This window comes from Periplaneta americana, chromosome 6 (assembly GCF_040183065.1).
Source record: "Periplaneta americana isolate PAMFEO1 chromosome 6, P.americana_PAMFEO1_priV1, whole genome shotgun sequence".
Taxonomy (NCBI): domain Eukaryota; kingdom Metazoa; phylum Arthropoda; class Insecta; order Blattodea; family Blattidae; genus Periplaneta; species Periplaneta americana.
The window spans coordinates 4042501-4070075 of NC_091122.1; the positions used below are offsets into that span (position 1 = coordinate 4042501).

Consider the following 27575-nt stretch of genomic DNA (forward strand, 5'->3'; position numbering starts at 1 on the left):
CATTAGAAGCCGATCGACGTACGTTGTTGGCACGACCTCAGTTGGCGGGGCATCCAGGTGGACTCGTTCGGAAGCCGTGTGTGAAATTAGCAACGCATTTTTTCCTCGTTTATTTCTGGATCGATTCTGGGATTTAAGCGGCAATCGCGCTAAGTTCGTGAGGCTGTCAAAGCGATGCGACTCATCTGAGTGTGATAAATTGTGAAATCTCGTGGTGATGATGGAACACCCCGTGCTGTGAGGTCCGTGTGGAAGGTCCAGGGTTCCATTAATAAAGTTCAATTCAGCGTGTTTTGAGATTTCAAGATGTTTAGAGTGATGAGGAAAATTTGGGTTTCTGCACCGTGTTATGGTTAAAGAAACTTGTAGCGTTCCGGTGGTAAATATTGGCTCATGAACAGGGAAGGCCAGGGAGCTAATCTCCGTACGGCAGCCAACGGAAGTTAATGGTGTAAAACTAATTATAGAAAAGTCAATGCCCAAAGTTTGACGAGTTATTGGCATACAAAGCTGCTTCCTTGAATTTCCCCGACTTCATGATAATCTGCGTTAACGAAATGGACTTAAACAATTTTTCTAAAGACACGCAAAATACAGTGTTACTATAAATGATTTTCCGATTACAAACTTGAATAACTATCGTTAGCAGACACTTAGAAACATGACATTGGTATCAATGGCAAGAGAAACTCAAATATTTTTTGTTATCCATTCGGTTAAATCACATGTGCTACTCTTAAATCAGCAAAAATTAGAAAAAATGAAAATGGTATAAACAGAAACTCCAACAATTTAAATTTTTTTATGCTCGACCATGCCGAAATGTAATAATTATACACCTGGTAGCAGTCCTTTAATGCAGGTCATTAAAGTACACCTACTCATCAAAGTTCAAGTGTTTTCAGCCAATGACAACTCAGCTTACAGGTGTTCAGCCAATAACGAGTCAGCTTTGTACCGTTATAAAACCGCAAGTATCGATTATTCTCGGATATGCAATCGAAAGAGAATTAGCGAAAAGTCACGGAGGCTGGAAATACAATACTGTCGCAGAAGGTTATGTTCTGTTACTATAATGATTAGCGTTAATTGTAAATAATATTCAAATAAATTCAATTTGTCATCTCGTTTTTCAATGTCGAATTCAATAATCAAGGTTATACCAAGTTTAACGGGATTACATCAATGTCAATGACATTATTGTTCCTCGGAAAAAATCAATACTTTCGTGTCTGCGCACATCTCACAATTCACGACCTAGAACAAGGTCACTTCCGATCTTGTCAGATACGAATAAAATGTATACATCTGAATAATTTCAAGTTAGAAATATGGTCGAGCATAAAAAGTCGTATGAAACTCGCCTATAATGATAATTAAGAAGCGAGTATGGATGTTTATGAAACTCGCTTGCGCTCGTTTCATAAACTCCATACTCGTTTCTTAATTACTATCATTATAGGCTCGTTGCATAACGTACTATTTTTTCACTGGAGAACATGAAACATGAAACAGAAAGAGAAACATTTGGTTCACAACCGTCAGTAAGTCACATGTGCTCAATGTGAGCTCCTTGTATCACACGACACACATCAAGTCTGTAGTCAATTTCCTGCCATACACGTTGTACCATTGGACCATCCACCAGTACAATGGCCTCTGTGATGCGGACACGAAGATCCTCAATGGTAGGTGGTAATGATACACTTGCTGTTTTATAAAACCCCACAGAAAAAAAATCACAAGGAGCGAGGTCGGGGGAACATGGAGGCCAATGCAAACCTTCTAAATAATGGCTTTGTCAATCTTATTAGGTCTTAATCTAGTTTCTGCTTATGCTATAAGCTTGACTTGTTCCATATCTTAAAGCTTCATTGCTCATGTAAGATCTATGGAATACAATAAATGAATGAATAACTTTTCTCGAACACTGATACCATATCGTGTGGTTTATCTCCAACAGCTTTGGATCCCGGCCAACTAGTCACTCATAACGAGTGCACCTCAGCACATGTGTGGACTTCGGTCCTACGTTCATAGACATCTATGACGTAGTGCAGAGGGCGGCCACTAGAGGGAACCCAAGAGTTGGAACTTAAACTGAGACGATTCTTCCGACGCCGGGGTGGAATCCGGTGTGGCTTAGTGGATAAAGCGCCAGCACGTAGAGCTGAAAACCCGGGTTCAAATCCCGACGCCGGAGAGAATTTTTCTCCGTTCCATTACTCTTTCATCGTATGATGACGCAGAATATCTGCATGGAAATATCATATGTACTTCGGTACATTAAAATAATATATATGATATGCGTAAATCACTTCGTGATTTAAGACGGCGCTTATTCCGTCGGATCCCGGCCAACTAGTCACTCATTACGAGTGCACCTCAACACATGTGTGGACTTCAGTCCTAGGTTCATAGATGTCTGTGACGTAGTGCAGAGGGCGGCCACTAGAGGGAACCCAAGAGTTGGAACTTAAAACTGAGACGATTCTTCCGACGGCGGGGTGGAATCCGGTGTGGCTTAGTGGATAAAGCGTAGAGTTGAAAACCCGGGTTCAAATCCTGGCGCCGGAGAGAATTTTTCTCCGTTCCATTACTCTTTCATCGTAAAATTTAAGAAGTTATGAGTAGCCTAATATTCCATAGCCTACTTTTTTTAACACTCTGTATATGACTCATCCCTGATGTTGACGTGAATCTTATTGTTGCAGCTTGCGAGTAATTATTTTCGTATGGCATTAAATTTCAGAGATATTTTATAGTTGGGTATATCTGTACCTTACCTCATGCTAATAAACGTGTTAAATATAGGGCTGAATCAAGATGTCTTGAGATGAAGCTGAGATGTAGAACTTCACGACGGGCTACCTCTCAATCAGGCACGTCTACGAAGGTGAAATTCCGCGCGTTTACACGAGGATGGTCACTCTGTGCTTGATGAATGAGGTCGTGTCTCAGAACTGGCCGCATGTTCAAGACAGTCACTGAAATGTCTACAAACTGACAAACACGCTACACGCAGCACGTCGTCCGTCATAGCTCATAACGCTAGGCCTCGTCACTGAATTGTAAACTGCGCAACTGACAACTGACTGTCAGCTTATTACCACATTGTTACGAAAACAAACGAGTGCTAGGCTAGCGGCCAGGCTCGCTCCACGAAGGCTGTTCTGCGTCTGTCATTTGACATTTTGAACTGTCTCAGAATTAAACGTTGAACGTCTTCATATTATATGCCAGTTAAAATTTTTAATAGGCTCTCTATGGATATAAAAAATGAAACCCAAAACATAAGATTATTTAGGGCCAAATTAAAGAAGTACCTAATTTCTCACGCCTTCTATTCTGTAGGTGAATTAATGACATTCAATAACGCTTCATGAATATTTATGTGTTGTATTAAGTATCGATACTAAAACGTTGTGTTGTACTAGTCGACTAGATATATTGTAAAACTTTTCTGTATATATTTCAACTAGACTGTGACTATAAATTAATTACAGTATTAAGATTTTTTTTCTTTTCGTTTCAAATGTTCCATATTCTAGCTGTGAAGCGATGTACGAATATTATGGAATGTAAATAAATACAATACAATAAAATCGGTAATATCTGCGATTTTAAGTCTCTTACATTATGTGCAACAGATTTTTAAAGACATTTTTGTTACTTCACAAATCGAAGCCAAAATTACTTGAATGACACTATTATTATTATTATTATTATTATTATTATTATTATTATTATTATTATTATTATTATTATTATTATCATTACTTACTTACTTACTTACTTACTTACTGGCTTTAAGGAACCCGGAGGTTCATTGCCGCCCTCACATAAGCCCGCCATCGGTCCCTATCCTGAGCAAGATTAATCCAATCTCTATCATCATACCCCACCTCCCTCAAATCCATTTTAATATTATCTTCCCATCTACGTCTCGGCCTCCCCAAAGGTATTTTTCCCTCCAGCCTCCCAACTAACACTCTATATGCATTTCTGGATTCACCCATACGTGCTACATGCCCTGCCCATCTCAAACGTCTGGATTTAATGTTCCTAATTATGTCAGGTGAAGAATACAATGCGTGCAGTTCTGTGTTCTGTAACTTTCTGCATCCCTCTTAGCCCCAAATATTTTCCTAAGAATCTTATTCTCAAAGACCCTTAATCTCTGTTCCTCTCTCAAAGTGAGAGTCCAAGTTTCACTACCATAAAGAACAACCGGTAATATAACTGTTTTATAAATTCTAACTTTCAGATTTTTTGACAGCAGACTAGATGATAAAAAGCTTCTCAACTGAATAATAACAGGCATTTCCCATATTTATTCTGTGTTTAATTTCATCCCGAGTATCATTTATATTTGTTACTGTTGCTCCAAGATTTTTGAACTTCTCCACCTCTTCAAACGATAATTTTCCAATTTTTATATTTCCATTTCGTACAATATTATCGTCATGAGACATAATCGTATACTTTGTCTTTTCGGGATTTACTTCCAAACCTATCTCTTTATTTGCTTCCAGTAAAATTCCCGTGTTTTCCCTAATCGTTTGTGGATTTTCTCCTAACATATTCACGTCATCCGCATAGACAAGCAGCTGATGTAACCCGTTCAATTCCAAACCCTCTCTGTTATCCTGGACTTTCCTAATGGCATACTCTAGAGCGAAGTTAAAAAGTAAAGGTGATAGTGCATCTCCTTGCTTTAGCCCGCAGTGAATTGGAAACGCATCTGACAGAAACTGACCTATACGAACTCTGCTGTACGTTTCACTGAGACACATTTTAATTAATCGAACTAGTTTCTTGGGAATACCAAATTCAATAAGAATATCTTATCAAACTTTTCTCTTAACCGAGTCATATGTCTTTTAATAATAATAATAATAATAATAATAATAATAATAATAATCATCATCATCATCATCATCATCAAAGCAATGTTTTTCCAAGATGTGTTGTAACTTACACGGCATTGTGTTTTCTTTTCGCAGGTGATGTGAGATGCTTCTGCAACCTGCCAGTATGTGTGGGTACGGGGTACATGTGCAAGTCGGAGGGAGGGGGTTGTTTCTCGGACCTCGAGAGCCACCCTGACGTGTTCAAGGCGCGGCATGGCTGCCTCGAACTTCTAGACAGGTGAGCCATTTGTTCATCGTGTTAACACATCCCATTGCTGGTTTCCATAGAAACAAGAGAATCAAGTGCATGTTAGCGTGAGGATGTTAGACGAGTACACACACACCCGAACTCTGTGGAATGTAGTATTGGCTGGAGTGAAAATAATTAGGCCTAACAATGCCACATGTGTTTTGAGTAACATTTAAATACACAGCAGGGCTAGGCTTTTTCCCGATAATTTTAGGTGTTTCGTCAAAAGAAGAAATACGTAACCCATTTGAGTTTTGTGGGTTACGGCTTTGTTTACGTTTATAATGGATTTAGGTGATAAACTTCATGGGCCGTATTCATAGGCATTTTTAGCGCGGATTTCCGGTGGATGATCAGCGTTTTTCGTATTCATAAACCAGTGTTAGCGATAGGATATGATTTGAATTCTGTACAAGTAACCAGTGGATAGCCGGGGCTAGCTTAGTACTCTCGTAGCGCGTGCTGCGAAATGTCTATGAATAGCACCCCATAAATCTTAACCCAGATAAGCCCAAAAATTTTTTGTGATAAAAATACAGTAGCACATTAGTTACTCTCAAAAAATCGGTTAAATGATGTTGAAATAAACTGAAACAAGGAACGTATACTTTCTAAAGCTAACAAATACTACCAACATTATCGCACAACTTATAAAATGTCCCTAACACCAACAATGACATAATATCCGAAGGCACTGCAACTGTCCTTAAAAAAGGACTGTGGGAAAATCTGGGTTAATGTCATTATCATCAGGACGTCCAAGAACAAAACTGAGAGTGAATTATTTAAGATAAAGTTGACATTATTATTATTATTATTATTATTATTATTATTATTATTATTATTATTATTATTAGAGAAGCTGGCTACGGACTGGAAGGTCCGGGGTTCGATCCCAGGTGGTGACAGAATTTTTTCTCGTTACCAAACTTTCAGAACGACCCCTAGGTTCACTCAGCCTCCTATAAAATTGAGTACCGGGTCTTTCCCGGGAGTAAAAGGCGGTCAGAGCGTGGTGCCGACCACATCATCTCATTCTAGTGCCGAGGTCATGGAAAGCATGGGGCTCTACCTCCATGCCCCCCAAGTGCCTTCATGGCATATTACGGGGATACCTTTTTATTATGATTATTATCATTATCATTATCATTATTATTATTATTATTATTATTATTATTATTATTATTATTATTATTATTATTTAATTCAATTACCAATTGGTCAGTTGATAACCGGATGGTGATTACCACAACTTACGTAATATCATTTTCAAGGAAAACCTCTACACTAAAATATAACTATCATCTAAAAAATGTATTAATTAACAGGAAAGATTGTATTAGAGACCTCGGTGTATTAATTGACAATAAATTATATTTTCACAACCACATAGATATTTATAACCATACAATAGGAATGTTAGGAATAATTCGGTCAATTACTTATTCTTTTTCAACACCTGACTCTCTTTTAATACTATACTATATATTAGTCAAATCGAAACTCGAATATGCATCTGTAGTTTGGAACTCTATTAGGCCTACTAGTTCTGATTCTGCAAAACTTGAAAATGTTTAAAGGAAATTTATTTCATTATGTTCTTACAGATTCCTGCCTAATAACTCTGAGTATAACTATGATAAAAAATGCGAGCACTTTAAATGTCGAAGCCTGTATGCCAGACGTCATGATCTCGATTACTTATTCTTATGTAAGGTCCTTAAAGGTGACATTAATTGTCACTCTTTCTTGAACAGTGTCAGCCTTCGTATTCCTATGAAGGACATGAGACATCACAAACTCTTCTATATTAGAAATTCTAACTCTTCCTCGCCGGTCTCCAGATGTATTAAACATGCTAACTTACATGTAGGCGATTTCGATCCATTCAATGTATAGAAGTATTAGAATATGGCAATGTCTTTGCTAATATTATTTGCATAATCCTTAAACACAAATTGGTAGTATGAATCAAGTCCTTTCCCTAATATTTTATAGTTTTAATTCTTGTAAATTAATCATTGTAATCTATGTTCTTTATTTTGTTGTTAACTCAAGTATTTAATTTGTACCATAGTTGTTCATTTTAATGTATTAATTGTATCACTGTGCTGGACTTTTATTGGCCAATGGCTGTTGTCCAGCACACAAATATCAATAAATAAATAAATTATTATTATTATTATTATTATTATTATTATTATTATTATTATTATTATTATTATTATTATTATTATTATGGTAAAATATGGACGGATTTAGATACTAAATACTTTGTTAGATGAATTGAATTTATGTACACTAAAAGAAAGACGGGTCGTTGGAATGTAAGTAGTTCCAGATACAAAACACTGCGCATGATCAGAAATCCAGAGTACAGATAAAGATGATAACACGTAATTCAGTTGTTTAAATTCACTCTGTTTTGTTTGAAGATCGTTTTCGATTCTTTGGTCCTGGCCGCATGCAGATAGTTTTCGATTGTTTGATCCTGGGCGCTTGAGATCGTTTTCAATTGTGTGATACTGGCCGCATGTACTGTATATAATATGTTCATGCATTCTGAGATTAGGTGCATGTATTCTTTGTTGAGAATCTTTGAGTTTAATATAAGCAGCCATATTAGCGTTGTTTGTTATATTGTTTCTGTGCTGTGCTAGAAGGAGTGGGTGAAGAAAGAATAATTTATTATAATTTTACAACACTATACTTCAGAATGTCGCGTAAGTAGACCTACTTATGTACAATGACTGTGTAAATTAAAAATAATTAAAAAGATACATGTTTTTATTGATGATACAAGGGTAAATAAATAAATACATAATAAGAGAAGTAATTAAATAATGCAATAACGATATGAATGTACTAACGCGGTATTCTCAAGTCGTTCCATTTGCAATAAGTAACACTTTTTAGTATTATCTGTTTAATTGCTTACAATGTTTATTGTTGATGATTTCACACAATTTACAAAAAAATCTGGTCACTTGTGTTGTAATAATCAGTAGTAATGTTTACAAAGTAATTGTCTTTTAAATTTTGCTTCTGTGTGAATTAACTCGTACATATTGCTTGTGAACAAAATCCGAGAACTCTTGTATGTTGTTGCAGGGTTCGACAGAACCAGTGCCAGCAGATGGGTTCGAACCGCGGCCACTCACAGCTGCTGTGGTGCTGTCACAAGGACATGTGCAACCACATAGACAGTCCGGAGAACAAACTCCGGTTCAGCGAGAACTTCTCAGGTAAGGTGGGTGCTTGAGCTGTGGGGAGTCAGTCACATCTGCTGCGATTTGTTCAAGTTCAGAGCCGGGGTATCCGATAGCTTCATCGAACGAATGATTGAAATGACCAGCAGATTTTTCACCAGATTGTGACGTCACTAACGACAAACAAAAACATGTCGAAGTAAAGCTTGATAAATTCCGACAAATATAACAGTATGAAGAAGGTCACCTTTAAGATGACATGGCTTTCTCATTCGAAGCATTTCTTGACGGATTGACGTCTATATTATCATGTGATCTCGGAATAATCGCCCATACACTCGCTTCTGATTGGCGAGCTGTAGTTGATTTTGAACCTGGGAGCCGTTTAACGCTGATTCTGTAGCATCTGGAACGGGTTTTTGTGACTGGAGATCAGTACAATATGGAAAACATTTTGACAAAATAATAAAAATTTATTTTAGGAAAATTTGAAATAAATATTTATAAAATATCTTCGTTCTGTAACCATTTGGAACAGTTTTACATAATTATTTACAAAATAGACAATTGAAAAGTACAGGAACTTCACCATTTACCTTTTTCAAAATCACTCAGATAACTATGCTGCCATCTATCAACTACAAAAGAAATTACGTTATAACCCCGATGGAAATACATGCACTAATAGCTTGCTGCAGTACTTCAATCTAGCGGTCGTTACCAAAAAATTCCTTTTCGACAGTGGAGATCCTAGCTGTTGTTATCTTTTTATGTTGTCATTTCATAACATGGGTATATATATGTGATCAGGGACATAACCTATAAAATGAAGCACACTTAAACACGTGTTTTCTATGAGTCCACCCGCCTACCCCAGACAAATGTTTTCCTTTTATAGCGTAATTTTTAAAAACGAGATAAATTACAACGCCATCTTGCACGATGTAATGTAAATTTTTCAGCGCTAACAATGCATGTAGAGGTTATGTTACATCTCGGAGACGTATTGCAGAACCGTAATAGATATTAAACAATCTGATCTGTTTAGAAAGACATTAAAAATGTATAATGGGGGCGCTGTAGAATTCATTCCAGTTCTATTGTGATACTGAAGCATGGGAGTTTTGTATCATCATTGTTACCGCGTAAGAAACAAAAGAAGTTACTTAGAAACGACCGAATAAACAGAATGCTTCTTGAATAGATGGTATTTTCTGACGAAGCAATTTTCCACGTGAGTGGGAGAGTGACTACCCATAATGCAATGATATGGGGACGTGAAAATCCGCACGTCTCATATGAACTGGAACGGGCTAGTCTTAAAGTTAATGTTTGGTGCGCTGCAAGTCACTATAATCTGTATGGGCCGTTTATCTTCGCGGAGGAAACAGTTCGATCAGGACAATACCTCGACATGCTGAAAATGTTTTTCGAACGACAACTGCAACAGGAAAACAACATGGGTATCGTGTTCCACCATCTCATTGGGCAACAGACGTCCGTGATTATCTGGATGACACATTTGGTAACAACTGGTGTGATCGAGGAGGGCCAATTATGTGGCCTCCAAATTTCCCAGACCTGACAACACTCGATTTTTTTCTCTGGGGTTTTGTGAAGAACGATATTATATGCACAGCGACCCAGGGATGTTCATGATCTCAGAGCAAAGATTTTTTTCTCAGGTTTTGAGAAAGTTACCCCTGAGATGTTAGACCACACATGGGAGGCATTAGCCTCAAGATATGAACTGTGTCGTGGGCGCGTTGAGGTATAATTTGGACAAAACCCCCATTCTTCTAGAATGCATGTACAAATTATTTAACAGTACATAGAAACAGTTCTCATTTTATCACGTTTTTATTTTATGTCTTCGCAAACGGATCGCCTTGTATTTTGTTGCAAGGAAATTACTCTTATTTTATGAAAGCATCTTCACTATTTCTGTCCTTCAACTGTTGCCACTCTGATTATCCCACTTTACAGTTGATTTCCACACACAGCCCTAATTTTAACTCCTTATGCTACTTTTTTCAATTTCATTTAGTGTTCTGCTCAAGGGTAGGTCTTTCACTGCAAACCCAGCTTTCTCCAGTCTTCCCTATTTTCTGCTTTCCTCTTAGTCTTCTCATATGATCCGTATATATTAATATCGTGTATTATCTTATATCGTCTTTTGCTCCGAACTCTTCTCCCGTTCACCATTCCTTCCAGTGCATCCTTCAGTAGGCACTTTCTTCTCAGCCAGTGACCCAACCAATTCCTTTTCCTCTTCCTGATCAGTTTCAGTATCATTCTTTCTTCACCCACTCTTTCCAACACAGCTTCATTTCTTATTCTGTCTGTCCATTTCACACGTTCCATTATTCTCCATATCTACATTTCAAATGCTTCTATTCGCTTCTCTTCATTTCGTCGTAATGTCCATGTTTCTGCCCCATACAATGCCACACTCCACACAAAGCACTTCACTAGTCTCTTCCTTAGTTCTTTTTCAGAGGTCCGCAGAAGATGCTCCTTTTTCTATTAAAAGCTTCCTTGGCCATTGCTATCCTCCTTTTGACTTCCTGGCAGCAGCTCATGTTACTGCTTATAGTACACCCCAAGTATTTGAAGCTGTCCACTTGCTCTACTGCCTCATTTAGAATTCGCACGTTTACCTTCTTTATTTTTCTTCCTATGACCATGGTCTTCGTACGATACTTAATTTACATACACTTGCTGTTAATATAACGGAGGAGCAAAAAAATGAACAGACAATTTTATTGGTAAACATTATTTTTAATAACAAAAGAAATCAAAGGACTTTTATTTACAATAGGTAACAAGCACTAACGTCGCAAAGTGTCACACTTTTTTCTTCAGTAGTTTCACTTAATTGTTTTTTTATCTTAAATTCGGGAGGAAGTGAAGGAAGCAATTGCAACCACGTGACCAGCAATTCCGGAGGCCACACACACTACAGGTCGCTGTCTGTTTCTCTCATAATTACCAAATGTTCAGACATGCCGACGGGTCGTTTTAGTGTGGTGTAAAGTCTCGTACTCTCCACGCAGAATGCTTTCCTTGAAGCTGGAAGCCCTCTGTGTGAAAACTTCCCAGAATCCGGCCTCCCTTATCACCTATCTTGATTCTGTGACCCACCGACCGCTCCTCTGTTACTCACGCCTGCTTCTTAGGCATAGCCCGGTCTGTGTGTTCTTCACTTGTTCAGGCGTTCGTGTTGACTGTCATGTCTTTACTGCACAAAGGTTGCAGACGAGATTTGTTCAACGGCCTCCTTATTTAAACAACACAGTTTGGCAAGGAATCCTTTAAATACGGGTAGCCCTGAAAGAACTGAGTTATAGACTTTATATGAGTTTACTGACAGGGAAATTTATACAGGGTGAGCCATAAGTAATGCCATTAATTTCAGAGGATTATTCTTTGAGATATTTCAAACAAAAAAAGTTTAATACAATTTCCACGTTTTTCCTTCCTTTTCGAGATAAAAAATTGTTTTATATGAAACATTTCATACCGTGTTTTGGGAAAGCCATTGATTTAATTCCCAATATGCTGTCAATTCAAGACAGCAAAGTTGAGGCGTTCAGAAGTCAACATGACTAACTCCTTTTCCAAAGACTTTGAGATATTCAAGGGTTAAAGTTGAATACACACATTTGATTCTGTGTTGTAGTCAAGAATAATATTGCATTCTCTGGACTTTTTACTGAACTATGGAGTTAATCACTTTGACCACTGAAAATATGGTCAATTTAATACATTGCCAACTTAGAAACTCTGAAATAACCAAAAGTGGAGTTAATCATGTTGACTTCTGAACGCCTCGTATTATGATGACTGTTACATTTTTACATTTTAATGTAACCAATAAACCGGTACGGAACGACGTGTTTCAACCAATTATGGCTGCTTATCCTACAGTTTTTATCACCTCCCTAGCTTTTGTTTTTTGTTTGGCATACTTTCAATAAGTGAACCTTTTAAAATGGTTCATGTTTATTTCATCATCCTTAATCAAAACTTTTCTATCATTTATCTTGTTTATATTATTTAGGTTATGTTATAACTTCTGCTGTATCAGATTATGGATAGTCACGTATCAGAGATTGTTTAATATATATTGATAATTGAATTGGAATGCAACTGTCTCAATAAAAATGAAACTGAATCAACAAAGGCTTCTTGACTAGTAATCGTCCATAGTGTTCAATGAAGATTGTATCACAGTCTACTATATACAGTCGCGAAGCTTGAGGTGTTTTTTTGCAAATCTCGTGATAAAGCGCTCCAAGCGGTTAGCAACTAGAAACAATAGACTGTCCATGGTCGACTTTGGACTGTGTCGTATTTCTATCGAGTGCTAGCTCTTTGAGTATTTCACATTGATGCTTGTGAAATGTTCGTTATTGGTTGTAATGAAAATGTTAATGGCTAAAATATAATAATTTTAATGATAATATGGGACAAGGAGGAGACGTTTGTAATGCTATAAATTGTAGCAACAGTAAGAGAAAGAGGCCAGAGTTATCCTTTTTCCGATTTCCGAAAGATTCAGAAAGGTTCCTAGGTTTCCACAAGAATGCTGTGCAGAAACAAAACTCTTAATTTTGAAGTTCTTTGTGACTGTTAGAATACATTATATCCTTAAATTTCACAATGAAATGTTTCAGTCTAACCGAAAGGACATTAGATACCGGTTAAAGTTCTGTCACTTAGGCTGCTAAATTTCCAGAGAAATAAAGGTTAGGTCTACTTTTTTTTTTTCAGAGGATATATTTTTAATTGTAGCTATTAATTTTGTTATTATTTTTTATGTGTTATTTTACTAAAGACGTAGAAAAATTAAGTTTGTTTTAATGAAATTTATTGATCACGTTTTATTTTCAATTCTGGTGGGATTATTATTGCTTAGGCCTACTTTTTTCTTCAAAGGATATGTTTTTAATTATAGCTGTTAATTTTGTTGTTATTTTTATTTGTTGCTTTACTAGAGACGTAGAAAAAGTCCGTTACAATAAAATTCATTGATCACGTTTTATTTCTAATTCTGGTGTGATTATTATTGCTTAACCTCATCCCGCTTTGTTAACTACGTAAGCCTACACTACAAGTACCGGTACACGTAAGTTACTCCATTAATTCATATTTCCATTATTATTGTTGTAAAGGTAAATGCAAATTAATATTTATTGGTTTCATAGTTAATTATCGCTATGATCTTGAATGAGTGAAGCTATTATAGCAAATTTCAGTTCGTTTTGCACAAACAAAAATTATATTAACTTATTTCTTGCAGGTATCTTCGAGTTTATGGTGGAATTTAATATACTTCATTAAAATAATAAATTAACTTTATGCATTTAATATTTCAATAATGGAAGGAAGGTGTTAATTTTTCCAAAAGAACACGACAACGAAAGTGTTTGTCATCTGCTAGGCGAGAGATCTGCGATGATGAGGCGATAGTAGCGATCCTAGTGGTGGGCAACTACCCATGTTTGCATTTTTACTACATATTGAGCTTCGCGACTGTATATAGTAGACTGTGATTGTATAGTTGGCACAGCTGGTAACAAGAGAACAGCTGATCATAACACACTACTGCCATCTAGCGGAATATTTGTAATGATGATATGGTACAATACATTTTCAAGACAGTTCAGTAAGCCAATTAATATTTTATTGTATTAGAGTACATTCTTTCTTCTAATCTTTATATACTTTCTTCTAATCTTGTAATAGTCAATAAATCCCACTCGAGTTTTGATTTTCTCTAGGTAAATCAAAACCTCTAATGAGATTACTGTAGATAAATGATTGGAAAAATTTTAGTTTTGTTCTTTAAATACGCAGAAATTCTGTCCGAACAAATGTAATTTTTCGTTCTGTAAAGGAATTTTAAAATAATAATAATAATAATAATAATAATAATAATAATAATAATAATAATAATAATAATAATAATAATGTCTGGTCATTTGTTTAGAAGACGTGTGGCGGTCGTTAAATAGACGCTACTCTCACATTATATACTGCATGTACGTGGAAAGATCCGCCGGGCCTCGAATAGCTTGTAAATCCCTCGCTCCCCTCGATTAGCTGTTCCAGATTAACTGTCACACTTTAATTTTTAATTTGTCTCCATGCATCAGGGTGATAGTTCACTCCCGACTCAGCCGACTGTGTCGCTGCCAACACAATTACTCAACTCAGAAAAAAATCCAAATTAAAAGATCCGTAAATATGCAAGTTACGATCGCACCTCGGAACGCGATGAGTCCCCTTTGTGACACGTGCGCCATCTAGTGTAGGTGTTCTGAACTAACTAGTGCGAAACTCTTGAAACAATTCACATCAGGTTCACAGGTTGTATCTGAAACGTAAAGAGCTTAGTTCTGCCAGCGTCAACTTGTTTGATTTGAATGGAGGGAGTGCAATGTTTGGAAGCCTTAACAACGTCTTTTAATCAGATCTTTCCTTTTTTCTATATTTCTTTTCTTTTCTTCTTCCTTACCATCTCACCCCTTTTTTTGGCTTATTTCCTTCTCAAGTTATTTCTTCTTTATTTTTCTCTTTCACATTATCCTTTCTGCATTTATTTCTTTTTGACACTAACCTTCCTGTATTTCTTTCTTTCATATTATCCTTCCTGTATTTCTTTCACACTATCTTTTCTTTATTTCACACAATCCTTCCTGTATTTCTTTCTTTCACATCCTTCCTGTATTTCTTTCACACTATCTTTTCTTTATTTCACACAATCCTTCCTGTATTTCTTTCTTTCACACTATCCTTCCTGTATTTATTTCTTTCACTCTCTCCTTTCTGTATTTCTTTCACACCATCTTTTCTTTATTTCACACTATCCTTCCTGTATTTCTTTCACACAATCTTTTCTTTATTTCACACTGTCCTTCCTGTATTTTTCTTTCACTCTCCTTTCTGTATTTCTTTCACACTATCTTTTCTTTATTTCACATTATCCTTCCTGTATTTCTTTGTTTCACACTATCCTTCCTCTATTTTTCTTTCTTTCACACTATCCTTCCTGTATTTCTTTCACACTATCTTTTCTTTATTTCACACTATCCTTCCTGTATTTCTTTATTTCACACCATCCTTCCTGTATTTTTCTTTCACTCTCCTTTCTGTATTTCTTTCACACTATGTTTTCTTTATTTCACACTATCCTTCCTGTATTTTTCTTTCGCCCTCCTTTCTGTATTTCTTTCACACTATCTTTTCTTTATTTCACACTATCCTTCCTGTATTTCTTTCTTTCACACTATCCTTCCTGTATTTCTTTCACACTATCTTTTCTTTATTTCACACTATCTTTCCTATATTTCTTTCTTTCACACTATCCTTCCTGTATTTCTTTCACACTATCTTTTCTTTATTTCACACTATCCTTCCTGTATTTCTTTCTTTCACACTATCCTTCCTGTATTTATTTCTTTCACTCTCTCCTTTCTTTCTTTCTTTTACACTATCCTTTTTCATTTCTTTGTTGCATACTATCCTTTCTGTATTTATTTCTTTCTTTCACACTATCCTTCCTGTATTTCTTTTTCACACTATTCTTCCTTATTTCTTTCTTTCTTTCACACTATTCTTCTTGCATTTCTTTCACACTTTCCTTTCTTTCTTTCTTTCTTTCTTTCTTTCTTTCTTTCTTCCTTTCTTTCTTTCACACTATCCTTTTTCATTTCTTTGTCGCATACAATCTTTTCTGTATTTATTTTTTTAACACTATCCTTTCTGTATTTTTCATTCTTTCACATTATGCTTTCTGTATTTATTTCTTTCTTTCACACTATCCTTCCTGTATTTCTTTCTTTCACACTATTCTTCCTTATTTCTTTCTTTCTTTCACACTGTTCTTCTTGCATTTCTTTCACACTCTCCTTTCTTTCTTTCTTTCTTTCTTTCTTTCTTTCTTTCACACTATCCTTTTTCATTTCCTTGTCGCATACAATCTTTTCTGTATTTATTTTTTTTAACACTATCCTTTCTGTATTTTTCATTCTTTCACATTATGCTTTCTGTATTTATTTATTTATTTATTTATTTATTTATTTATTTATTTATTTATTTATTTATTTATTTCACACTACCTTTTTGTATTCCTTTCTTTCCTTCATTATGCTAATGCCCTCTTCCTTCCTCCTTCCTTCTGTCCCCAACCCTTTCTTTCTCCCTGCTTTATGTATTATTTATGTACTTCCCATTTAATAACAGTCCTGCTCAGTGTGGACGGCTAATTAATGCGATCAGCGGTGAAGGCCTGTCCAGAAATTGTGGGGTACGCATGCAGGACAAAGGGATTCCATATAAATAGCTCCATTATGAGGTCCCACCTCGCTTATAATCAAACCGTGCGCTATGATCTTGTTAATGCAGGCGAGCTCTTTCATTACGCCTTGCACTCCGCGTGATTCACCATTAAGTACGTCGCAGGAGAGATGATGATGATGATGATGATGATGATGATGATGATGATGATGATGAAATTTAAATTAGGTTTTATTTAACGACGCTCGCAACTGCAGAGGTTATTTCAGCGTCGCCGGTGTGCCGGAATTTTGTCCCGCAGGCCAGTAAATCTACTGACATGAGCCTGTCGCATTTAAGAACACTTAAATGCCATCGACCTGGGCCGGGATCGAACCCGCAGCCTCGGGCACAGAAGGCCAGCCCTATACCAACTCTGGGCGACTGATGATGATGATGATGATGATGATGATGATGATGATGATGATGATGATGATGATGATGATGAAGAAATTAGAAATGTTTCACGTTTAACCTACTTCGCAACAGTTCAGTCTTTTTGTCATATTCCTAGTATTATTATTTATAGTTTATTTTCTTGAATAATTTTTCCTATGTTGTGGATTTCATAAAAAAAAAAGACATTCACATAATCCCAAAATTGTATTACAATATTTGACTTAATTTACAAACGTTACCGCTTTATTAGATAATGTAGGCTAATTATTTTCCACATATTCACAGATTATTGTAACAATTTTTAATATTATTTTTATATTTATTAAAATCGGCATTTAAAAGTTATATTAATGTTTAAATGTAGTGGAATTTAGGCCAGTTTCTTCAAGTAATGTTTAATTTGGCTTAACAAAATATTAAATTAACAGTTATTTTTAAACATTTTGTTAATGTGCTTTTCATTTTTTTTCAAGATAATTTTGTTTAAAAAAACTAATACTTATCTGTAATTAAATACCGAAATACAGGGTGAGGTAATGAAATTTCAGGAGTTATTCTTTGAGATATTTCAAACAGAAAAGTTTACAACAATTTTGCTCGTTTTACTTCTTTTTCGAGATAAAAATTGTTTTATATGAAACATTTCTTAGCCTGTTTTGGGAAAGCAATTGATTTAATTCCCAATATGCTCAGTCAATTTAAGAGAGCAGTGTATTATGATAATAAATGATTGAAAGAATTTTAGTTTTGTCGTTTAAATGTGCAGAAATTTGATCTAAATAAATGTAACATTTCGTTCTACAAAGGAATTTACAATGTAACTGCATTCCGAAACCACTTTTCGATGTCAGTAATACTAAAAGAAATAGTCATATTCGCAGCCTCAATCCTTTCCTTTCTCCTACTCAGAATAGATAAGTACAATACGTAGGAACAGAAGACAGGCTATATTCCAAGAAGCGTGCTTCTCAATACCAAAGTGATTCCTACGATAAGCCTTGCTGACGTCCTTAAGTTGTTATTGTGCACCACAGAGTTGTGTGTGTGATCTGTTAATCTCGTAGGAATGTGAGTGCGCTCAAAGACCAGCCTTGTGCTTCTCGAGGCTCGTGTTACCATGGCAACACAAGCCACTACTTGTCTGGATCGTTTAATCCAGGTGATTCACTCCAGTGCATCCAGTCTTTTGTAGCTAAAAGTGAACACTAGCAAAAGTTTGATATATGCCATTGCTGATAGGTATAATTGCTGGTTTCAGATTATTCTATGATAGGGATATGTATTTACTTCTGAACACTAAATCTATATTATTTATGTTGTACTTCATTTATTTATTTATTTATTTACTTTTTTATTTATTTTTACTTATTTATTTGTTTCTTCATTTATTTCCTTGTTTGTTTATTTATTAATTTGTTTTTATTTATTCATTCATTTATTTGTTTTATTTATTTGTTTATTTATTTATTCATTCATTCTTTTACTTGTTTATTTATTTATACTAATTTATTTGTTTATATATTTTTACTTATTTATTTATTTATTTACTTATTTATTTATCCATTCATTCATTTGTTTATTTGTTTTATTTATTTATTTATTTATTTACTTATTTATTTATTTATTTATTTATTCATTTGTTTATTTGTTTTATTTATTTATTTATTTATTTATTTATTTATTTATTTATTTTACTTATTTATACGTTTATTTATTTATTTACTTATTTTTATTTATTTATTTATTTATTTTTACTTATTTATACGTTTATTTATTTATTTATGTTTATTCATTTATTTGTTTATTTGTATGTTTATTTATTTATTTACTTATTTATTTATTGATTTAATTATTTATTTATTTATTTTACTTTTTTGATTATTTATTTATTTATTCACTTATTTTCTGTTTATTTATTTATTTATTTAATTATTTACTTATTTATTTACTTATTTATTTATTTATGTATTTATTTATTTACTTATTCATTTAATTATTTATTTATTTACTTATTTATTTATTTACTTTATTTACTTGTTTATTTATTTATTTATTTATTCACTTATTTGCTTGTTTATTTAGTTATTTATTTATGTATTTATTTATTTATTTATTTACTTATTTATTTATTTATTTATTTAATTGTTTATTTATTTACTTATTTATTTATTTATTTATTTGTTTATTTATTTATTTATTCATTTACTTATTTATTTACTTATTTATTTATTGATTTATTTATTTACTTATTTATTTATTTATTTATTTATTTATTCACTTATTTGCTTGTTTATTTAGTTATTTATGTATTTATTTATTTATTTACTTATTTATTTATTTATTCATTTACTTATTTATTTACTTATTTATTTATTTATTTATTTATTTATTTATTTATTTATTTATTTACTTATTCACTTATTTCCTTGTTTATTTATTTATTTATTTACTTACTTATTTATTTATTTACTTATTTATTTATTTATTTATTTTACTTTTTTGATTATTTATTTATTTATTCACTTATTTGCTTGTTTATTTAGTTATTTACTTTATTTACTTGTTTTTACTTATTTATGCATTTATTTACTTATTTATTTACTTATTTATTTATTCATTAATTTATTTATCTATCTATCTATCTATCTATCTATCTATCTATCTATCTATCTATCTATCTATCTATCTATTTATTTATTTAATTATTTATTTATTTACTTATTTATTTATTTATTTATTTATTTATTTATTTATTTACTTATTTATTTATTTATTTATTTACTTATTTATTTATTCATTTATTTATTTATTTATTTATTTACTTATTTATTTATTCATTTATTTATTTACTTATTTATTTATTCATTTATTTATTTACTTATTTATTTATTTATTCATTTATTTATTTATTTATTTATTTATTTAGTTACAGTACTTAGTTACTTATTTATTACAAAACCTGTAAAGTATTTCACGACCAACAATGACACTACTGATGAGCTTATGTAGGAAACTCCCCTCATATAAAAAGCGACAGGCGATTCATCGAATCCCTATAATTGCGTGAAGCGTTTATGTTTTTCCTGATTGTTATTGTGAGCATGGTTGGAATTGTGAGGATGTTTGTGATTTCAAATAAAAGTTTGATATTTCTTTTCATTTCTGTCTTCATACTTCCCGCATTTAAATTTAACAAGGCGTTAACTACTTCATAATCGCTTCCTCATTCCAGGAGGCCTAGTCTACAGACAACAATGCAATTGCTAGTCTAAACGATTCACACATCAATATGACGCCAATGAGTTGTTTGACATTGTAATGAATAATAACATGCCATTACAGAGAATTGGATTCATTTGGAAATTAATGCCACAGTTAAGTACTTTAGAATAAGACTGTGTTACATTAACTGTTTCTTTATACACTCCCATTTATGTATGAATAAGAATGAATTCATTGTGATGTTATACTGTGGCTGACTGGGTTCGAAACTGCTATGTTATAAACACATCAGAATTCGTTATCCAAGTCCTACTGTGATTAATGACGACACTGTATTAACAAGAAGTGTGGCCAAATTTCTGAGGATTCCAAGTTACATTCTGTACCTATTTCTGAAGTGTGGTTTGTGTGTGCAGGTTCCATACTGAACACCAGTGAAGACCGCCTCTACCTGAACGGGGCACCACAGGCACCAACGGGCTACACCAACAACGAGGTGTGGTTCAGGGCGGCGACGATCGCGGTGCCGATCTGTGGGGCGCTGATCCTCTTCGTGCTGATCGCGCTGGCCATCAAGATCCTACGCAGGGACAGCCTGGAGCAGGGCTTCATTCACAGCGGCAAGCACGGGGGCATCTTCCCCGCCACGTCGGGCCACGCGCTGGTGCTGTCGCCGGGACGCAAACCCGGCCAGCACCACGACGACGTGTCCTCCAAGAAGGTGCCGCTGCTGCTGCAGCAGTACGAGAAGAACGAGACCAACGCCAAGCTGAACCACTCGCTGCTAGTCCACAAACAGAACAATAACACGGTCAACCTGTACCGCAACGTGAACCTGGCGCTGGGGGGCAGCCCCCCGCAGAACCAGCCGGCGCCCGCCGAGGGCAAGCTGTACGAAAAGCAGGGCCTGGCGTCCGTCGTCACGTGGAGCGAAGCAACGGGTTCCGCGAGCCACGTATAGCAGGCAGTGGCGTCCAGGCTATGATATTCTCTCTTCTATTGTTCCTCAGTTTTGATAGGCATAATTGTGTATTTTGGAAAAGAAGCAGAAGAGTTCTAGCATTTCAGAAATCTTGGGTATTTGCCCCATGTTTGTAAAGGAAGAGTGTCAGTGTTGTTTTACACCAGAAATTCCCAATCTTTCCTACTTCAACCAATCAAAATTTCCATAATTCCTGTGTCAAACACAGGCCCTCACAATTGAGGAGCGTTTTTGCAAAAGTCGATAGATGCAGAAATTTTCGAAAGTGAGTTACATATGGATTTCGTAAGTTTTCTACCTCCGGAATCGATCAATGAAATCAGATTTACCAAAACTTGATTCATACAGTATGTAGATACTACCAAACCTTCCAGGTTTTTTTCAAAACGTGATAGATCCTGTCACTTAGTGTAATTTCTGTAAAATCTTGATTTCTGCATCTATCGACTTTTGCAAAAACGCTCCTCATCTGATTTCATTTTTTTCAATTTCCTAAAGGGACATTGGGACTGAATTTTGAAACTTTTAAAGTTTGATTAATTTTTTTTTTTTCAAATTCGGTGAGTTTGTTATGTACCTATGTACATTTAAATAACAGTACCGGTACTAAATTCCATCAAGTTTCATTCATTATTTCCTTAGATATTAATTTTCACGCATTTTAATGATAATATTAAATTATGCGTAATTTCAAAACATCCCTGACGGCATCAGAATTTTTTTTTTTCCGTTGTTGGTAACTCTATAGCATCTATTAAATGCTTTATGGTTGTGCTAACAGATGGAGTTACTTGTCAACAATGTGACGCTGAAACGTGTGTTCAGGTTACTGCCCAGCAACAGTCCTGATGTATTTTTATATTTGTGATGATTGGTTAATTAATGTTAACCCGGCACACTCACAATCACACTCACATTCATATAAATTTCCAGACTCTAGACACCCAGGGAATTTTTCTTCTTCAAGAAAAATTCACCGAGAGCCGAGCCCGGAAATCGAACCCGGGACCTCCCGATCTGAAAGCCAGCATACTGACCAACAGACCACGGAGGCAGTCAAGGCTTCAGAATTGTTTTTGCTTTTAATAATCTTCTGTGAAGGACTTACATTTCATGATAAAGAAAACTGTGCATGGATTTTTAAATTTCAGAATTGGTTCATGAGATAAAAAAATTTTCTTACAAATCATAATTTTTCTTGATAATTTCCTTTAATTTTTAGAAGTTAAAAATTGATGTCATGAAAAGTTTTCAATGAAGAGCTGATTCCATGCACAGCTTTGTGTATTGCAATATGTTGAGTATTCTTGCAAAGTTTCATGTAAATCGGAGCAAATGGAAGCCACTAGGAATTTTATTATTGACCAAAAACGTAGTTTTGAGAAAATGCAATTTTTAGTGGGTGTGGCATTTTAAAAATGGTCGTCACACCTTTAAAAGTAATAGATACGGGATAAATATAAGACAGAATGTTAAACAAATGTATAAGGTAATTATTTAAGTAAAGAAAACAAACAAAAATATTTATTTTTACCATTTTGGCAAAACATTCAATCCTAGTGTTCCTTAAGGATCCCTTAAGGGAACATGTATATGATTTTTAAAACTTCTACAATTTCCATCCAAAATTTGTGAAATTTAAACTGCATAAACAGACCTACAATACAATACAATCTGTACAAAATTTGGTGACATTAGATCTAATAGTTTTGAAATTATATTTTTTTAAATATATTTTATATAGACATCACTAAAAAAGGCTCCTTGCATCAAAGTTTTCAAAATTTTTTGTTCATATTTGCTCAAAAGTTTAAAAATAGTCATGGGAATAAAAATTAATTAGCTTTTTGAGCTCAGTCTAAATAGAGAGTCATGATAATTTTTTTTAATTTAATGAATTTACCATTACAGCATATTTTAATCTACATGCAATATGAATATGCCCCAAAGGAACTTAATAATAATATTTCATACAAATGCTAATTAAATTTTATTTATCAACATTCAGTTAATCTCTGTAAGAAGTTCCAGACCAATCTGAAAATAATCAAATAACCCGTCTCCCCAGAATAAGGGTATAAGGGAAACCATGCACTATATACACTTATTCCGGGGCGGTATTCAATTGTTGTGCAAGGAGCTTTTTTAATTTAATAAACTGCTTAAAATTTTTAAGTCGAGAAAATGTCATTAAAACAAAACAAAAAAAAAATAATTTCTCTCAACTGACCACACACCATATGTTTGGCCATATTTGATTACTGTATATGATTACATCATTTTAAACAACCTCAAATATAACGATCATAAAAACAAAAAAAGTGGATTTTCTTATTTTTTAACATTATTTCACCATTCCCCATTAATGAAAAACAACTTTTTCCAACTCTGTGAAAGAAATTTCCCTCCTTCTCCCCTACTGATATATTCGGTATAATAAACGTAGTGCATTTGTTTCTTTTACACCTTTCTCCATGGTTACTAATAAACAGAAGCAACAGTTGCCATGGAAACATTAGTTCCTTCCCCGTTTTAAAGTTATGATGGAAGTTTCTAATAATATTTCTTCCTTCTAAACATGGGTAAGGTATCCAATGAGACTTGAAGCAGTGACATGTGAAAGTTATGTACTTAAAGATGCAGCTTGCAGTGAGAGTACAGGTAAAATTATTATGGTGCAATTGTGTTCTAAGTTTGAATTACAGTGTCCCCGACAAATTAAACTCCTGAGTGCCTCTATGTTCACTTGAAATTACATTTTCATAACTTCAGCTACTTGATAGGTGTAGTCCATTGTACTTGTTTCATGAGTCAAATAGATTTTCGTCCTCGAAAATCGACATCTGATTGGAGTCTTTCATTTGCTTTGAACGCATTTCAGATTTAAAGCTTGAATTTGGTGTCGTTGTATGCAGGGATGTATACAAAATTTTGTCAAGGTCATTATTAAATTTTTTTTACAATTTACATTATCGATATTTAAAATTATGTCTATTATTATTATGTTACGCTGTATTTGTTAATATTACCGGTATACTATGTTCTATTAAATGTTTAATAGAAAAATTCAAATATATTTTATTCAGGAATATAATAGAAAGACCAACTTGTAGTTTTGAATTTCATACTATTAAGAACCTTAAAAAAATGCAGGTATGCAAAATAAACACAACAGAATTGTTGCCAACTTAACCAGTTTGAAGTCCTGAATGTATATTTTTAACAGATCGCCCGAAAGTTTGAAAGAACTGTTTAATTTGGACAGCCAAAAAGACACTCAGGAGTGATAGAGAAATATTTACATGACATTGGAATTCTAATCTAGGACATCGTGGGTCACGACATAGGGGTTTCAGACTGATTTGTTAACACTTTTAGAAACTGCTTAAAATTTTGCCTTAAACTGTATGGTATATATGTAATTCATTGCTGACAAAAGATATTTAACATGCAGACCTATCTGATAGTAAAGTAAAAGTGGTTGCTAGGTTACATAAAAAAAACAAGCAACTAACGCCAGAAACATTTGAGCATCACTTTAAAATGTTCTCACTTCATTGCTTTAAATGATATCTCAGAAAGGAATCAGTAATACTGCAAGATGGAAGCATATATATCATACAAGAGATTTAACAGGGGAATAATCACATTGTATTATTACTATAATAATGTATGCATAATACCATTGTATTGTACATTTGCTACTTGTACTGTTTTTCTGTAGTTATAAGTGCATGTTGTCATGCAAGACTCATTTTTTATGATATAATGTTGATATTTTTTTGAAATACAAAATACAAATGTGATACGCAACACGATGTGTAAATAGTTTAAGCATTGCCACAGCTTGGTGTAGACAGTGAATGACGTGTGCAGTGAACAGTGGTAACCTGTATTCTTATTAGGTGTTAAGATATGACACTCAATATGCTTTTTTTTTTTTTTTTTGCTTGAAGGGAGCACTGTACTGAACACTAAACAAACGAAGTATTATATACTTACAAGAAAAAGTTTAAAAACATACATAAAAGCAAATTTATTTCAATTATAAAATAAATTCTAGTATTAAAATATTTTACAATCAAAGTTCCATTTCTTGAACTTGATTTTTTTGTAAAAACTGAAGTATATTTTACAGAATTCTGAGGAAAAATGTCCTTGAATAAAAATTATTTGAAGTCTAGAGGAGAGAAAGTGCCTGTATATACGAAGTCATTAAAAGTCGTCCATAATTTGATTTTCTGTGATCACAGTGGCATCGCTATTGTGTTTACGTCCACTGTATAGATATTACGGGATGAGAAACATGGGAATCTCAGAACCATTGGCAGGGTTAACATGGCAGCAGCTGAACTATTGATCCTATTGATTGTATCTTGTTTATGTTGCCTGTCATGTGAACTCGAATAATGATCGATTTATAGAAATGGATAGTGATCTTTGGAAAGAAAACAGTCTACGAATTTGAGTCAGTCTATTGTTTCTTTTGTTTTAATTCAATTGAAATAAAGAATATTCATGCAAATTTTCATGAAGATTGTATTAAAACTGTGATTCATGCAACATTAGTCTGTTAGTCATGCGTGAAAATATGAAACTGAAAAAAAAAAAAAAAATTAGATAAGGGAAGATTTAAAAAATGTTGTTAGGTCTTTTAAAAATGGCGACATACAAAAAAAAAACATTTAGGCCAAAGATCCATAGTGATCTATTTTTTTTTTTTTGCGGGTTATTTTACGGTGCTGTATCAACATCTCAGGTTATTTAGCGTCTGAATGAAATGAAGGTGATAATGTTGGTGAAATGAGTCCGGGGTCCAGCACCGAAAGTTACCCAGCATTTGCTCGTATTGGGTTGAGGAAAACCAGGGAAAAAACCTCAACCAGGTAACTTGCCCCGACCGGGATTCGAACCCGGGCCACCTAGTTTCGCGGCTAAACGCGCTAACCGTTACTCCACAGGTGTGGACCAATGAAATGAAGGTGATAATGCCAGTGAAATGAGTCCAGGGTCCAACACCGAAACCAGGTAACTTGCCCCGACCAGGAATCGAACCCGGGCCACTTAGTTTCGCGGCTAAACACGCTAACCGTTACTCCACAGGTGTGGACCAATGAAATGAAGGTGATAATGCCAGTGAAATGAGTCCGGGGTCCAGCACCGATAGTTACCCAGCATTTGCTCGTATTGGGTTGAGGGAAAACTCCGGAAAAAAACTTCAACCAGGTAATTTTCACCGACTGGGATTCGAAACCTGAGAGGTCTATTGTATTTTTATATAGAAAAATCTGAATTTAGAAATTTTTGCAATTTTTTTATCACAAAATTCAGTCTCAGCATTCCTTGAACTGTAACGCACTTTTTTTTACTGAAGTATAGAACTTATGTTAATTGTAGATCACTAAAATTTCAGTGGACTGCTCCCAATGGCCCGTTCTTTACAGTTCCGTGTGTCTGTATGTTTGTACTTATTTCTAGTAGTCATTGTTAAAAAAACTAGCAGAATGAGTGAAGGAGATGAATGCTATTGCTCTATGTAACAGTGACAATACGAAATGCCTCAAACAGTCTACCAATATGGCTGAATATTTTACTTGTAAAAAGAAACGATTTTAATATTCTTCACGTAATATTAGACGTTGCTACTCTGTGATTTTGAACTCCATTAACATTTTGTCAGGGATTGTGGTTCAGCATGCCACAGATAAAGTAGATACTTCCATGCCCTTAGCCTGCTGTTTTGTTGTGCTCTGGTATTTGAACCTGTGTCCACGTGTTGAGTTCTTTGTGGGACTTACAACATGACATGGTCACATCACAGAAAAAGAAAGACTTGTCCTTGTGTAAGAAAAAGAGTTCATGCTAAAATCATTAGTAAACCAGCCATGAATATTACTTCGGAATATGTATGATAAGTACTTTCTTGTGTTAAATTTTAACGTACCGGTACCTTGTTAACATGTTTCGATCTATTTTCGGTCATATTCGGAACTGGTCGTTGTTGATCTTGGCGTCTCTTGTTTCCTGTGTGGGTGTGTTCGTAGTGTAGAGTCAAAGAGTGTGTGTGTGTGTTTTGAAATTGAGGATTACAACAAAGAACTAAACACAATCAAATACATAGCACAAGAAAACGGATACAACCCCAACATAATAGACAACATAATACGTAAGACAAAACAAAACCACAAAAAAACAGAAGAATACAACACAAACACAAGAACACAAAAAATACATCACACTAACATACGAAAACAAAA

At 34.2% G+C, this 27575-nt stretch overlaps 1 protein-coding gene across 1 annotated transcript in view; it reads left to right on the forward strand.

Annotated features, from left to right (window-relative positions):
* The window catches only part of LOC138700904 (uncharacterized), a 93526-nt gene extending 71333 nt beyond the window's left edge, over positions 1–22193 (forward strand). The window contains exons 2-4 of the mRNA XM_069827323.1: positions 5007–5151; positions 8275–8408; positions 20753–22193. Of these exons, the coding sequence (XP_069683424.1) occupies positions 5007–5151; positions 8275–8408; positions 20753–21297 (824 nt within the window). The 3' untranslated portion in view covers positions 21298–22193. The remainder of the gene's footprint in view (positions 1–5006; positions 5152–8274; positions 8409–20752) is intronic.
* The last annotated feature ends 5382 nt before the right edge of the window (positions 22194–27575 follow it).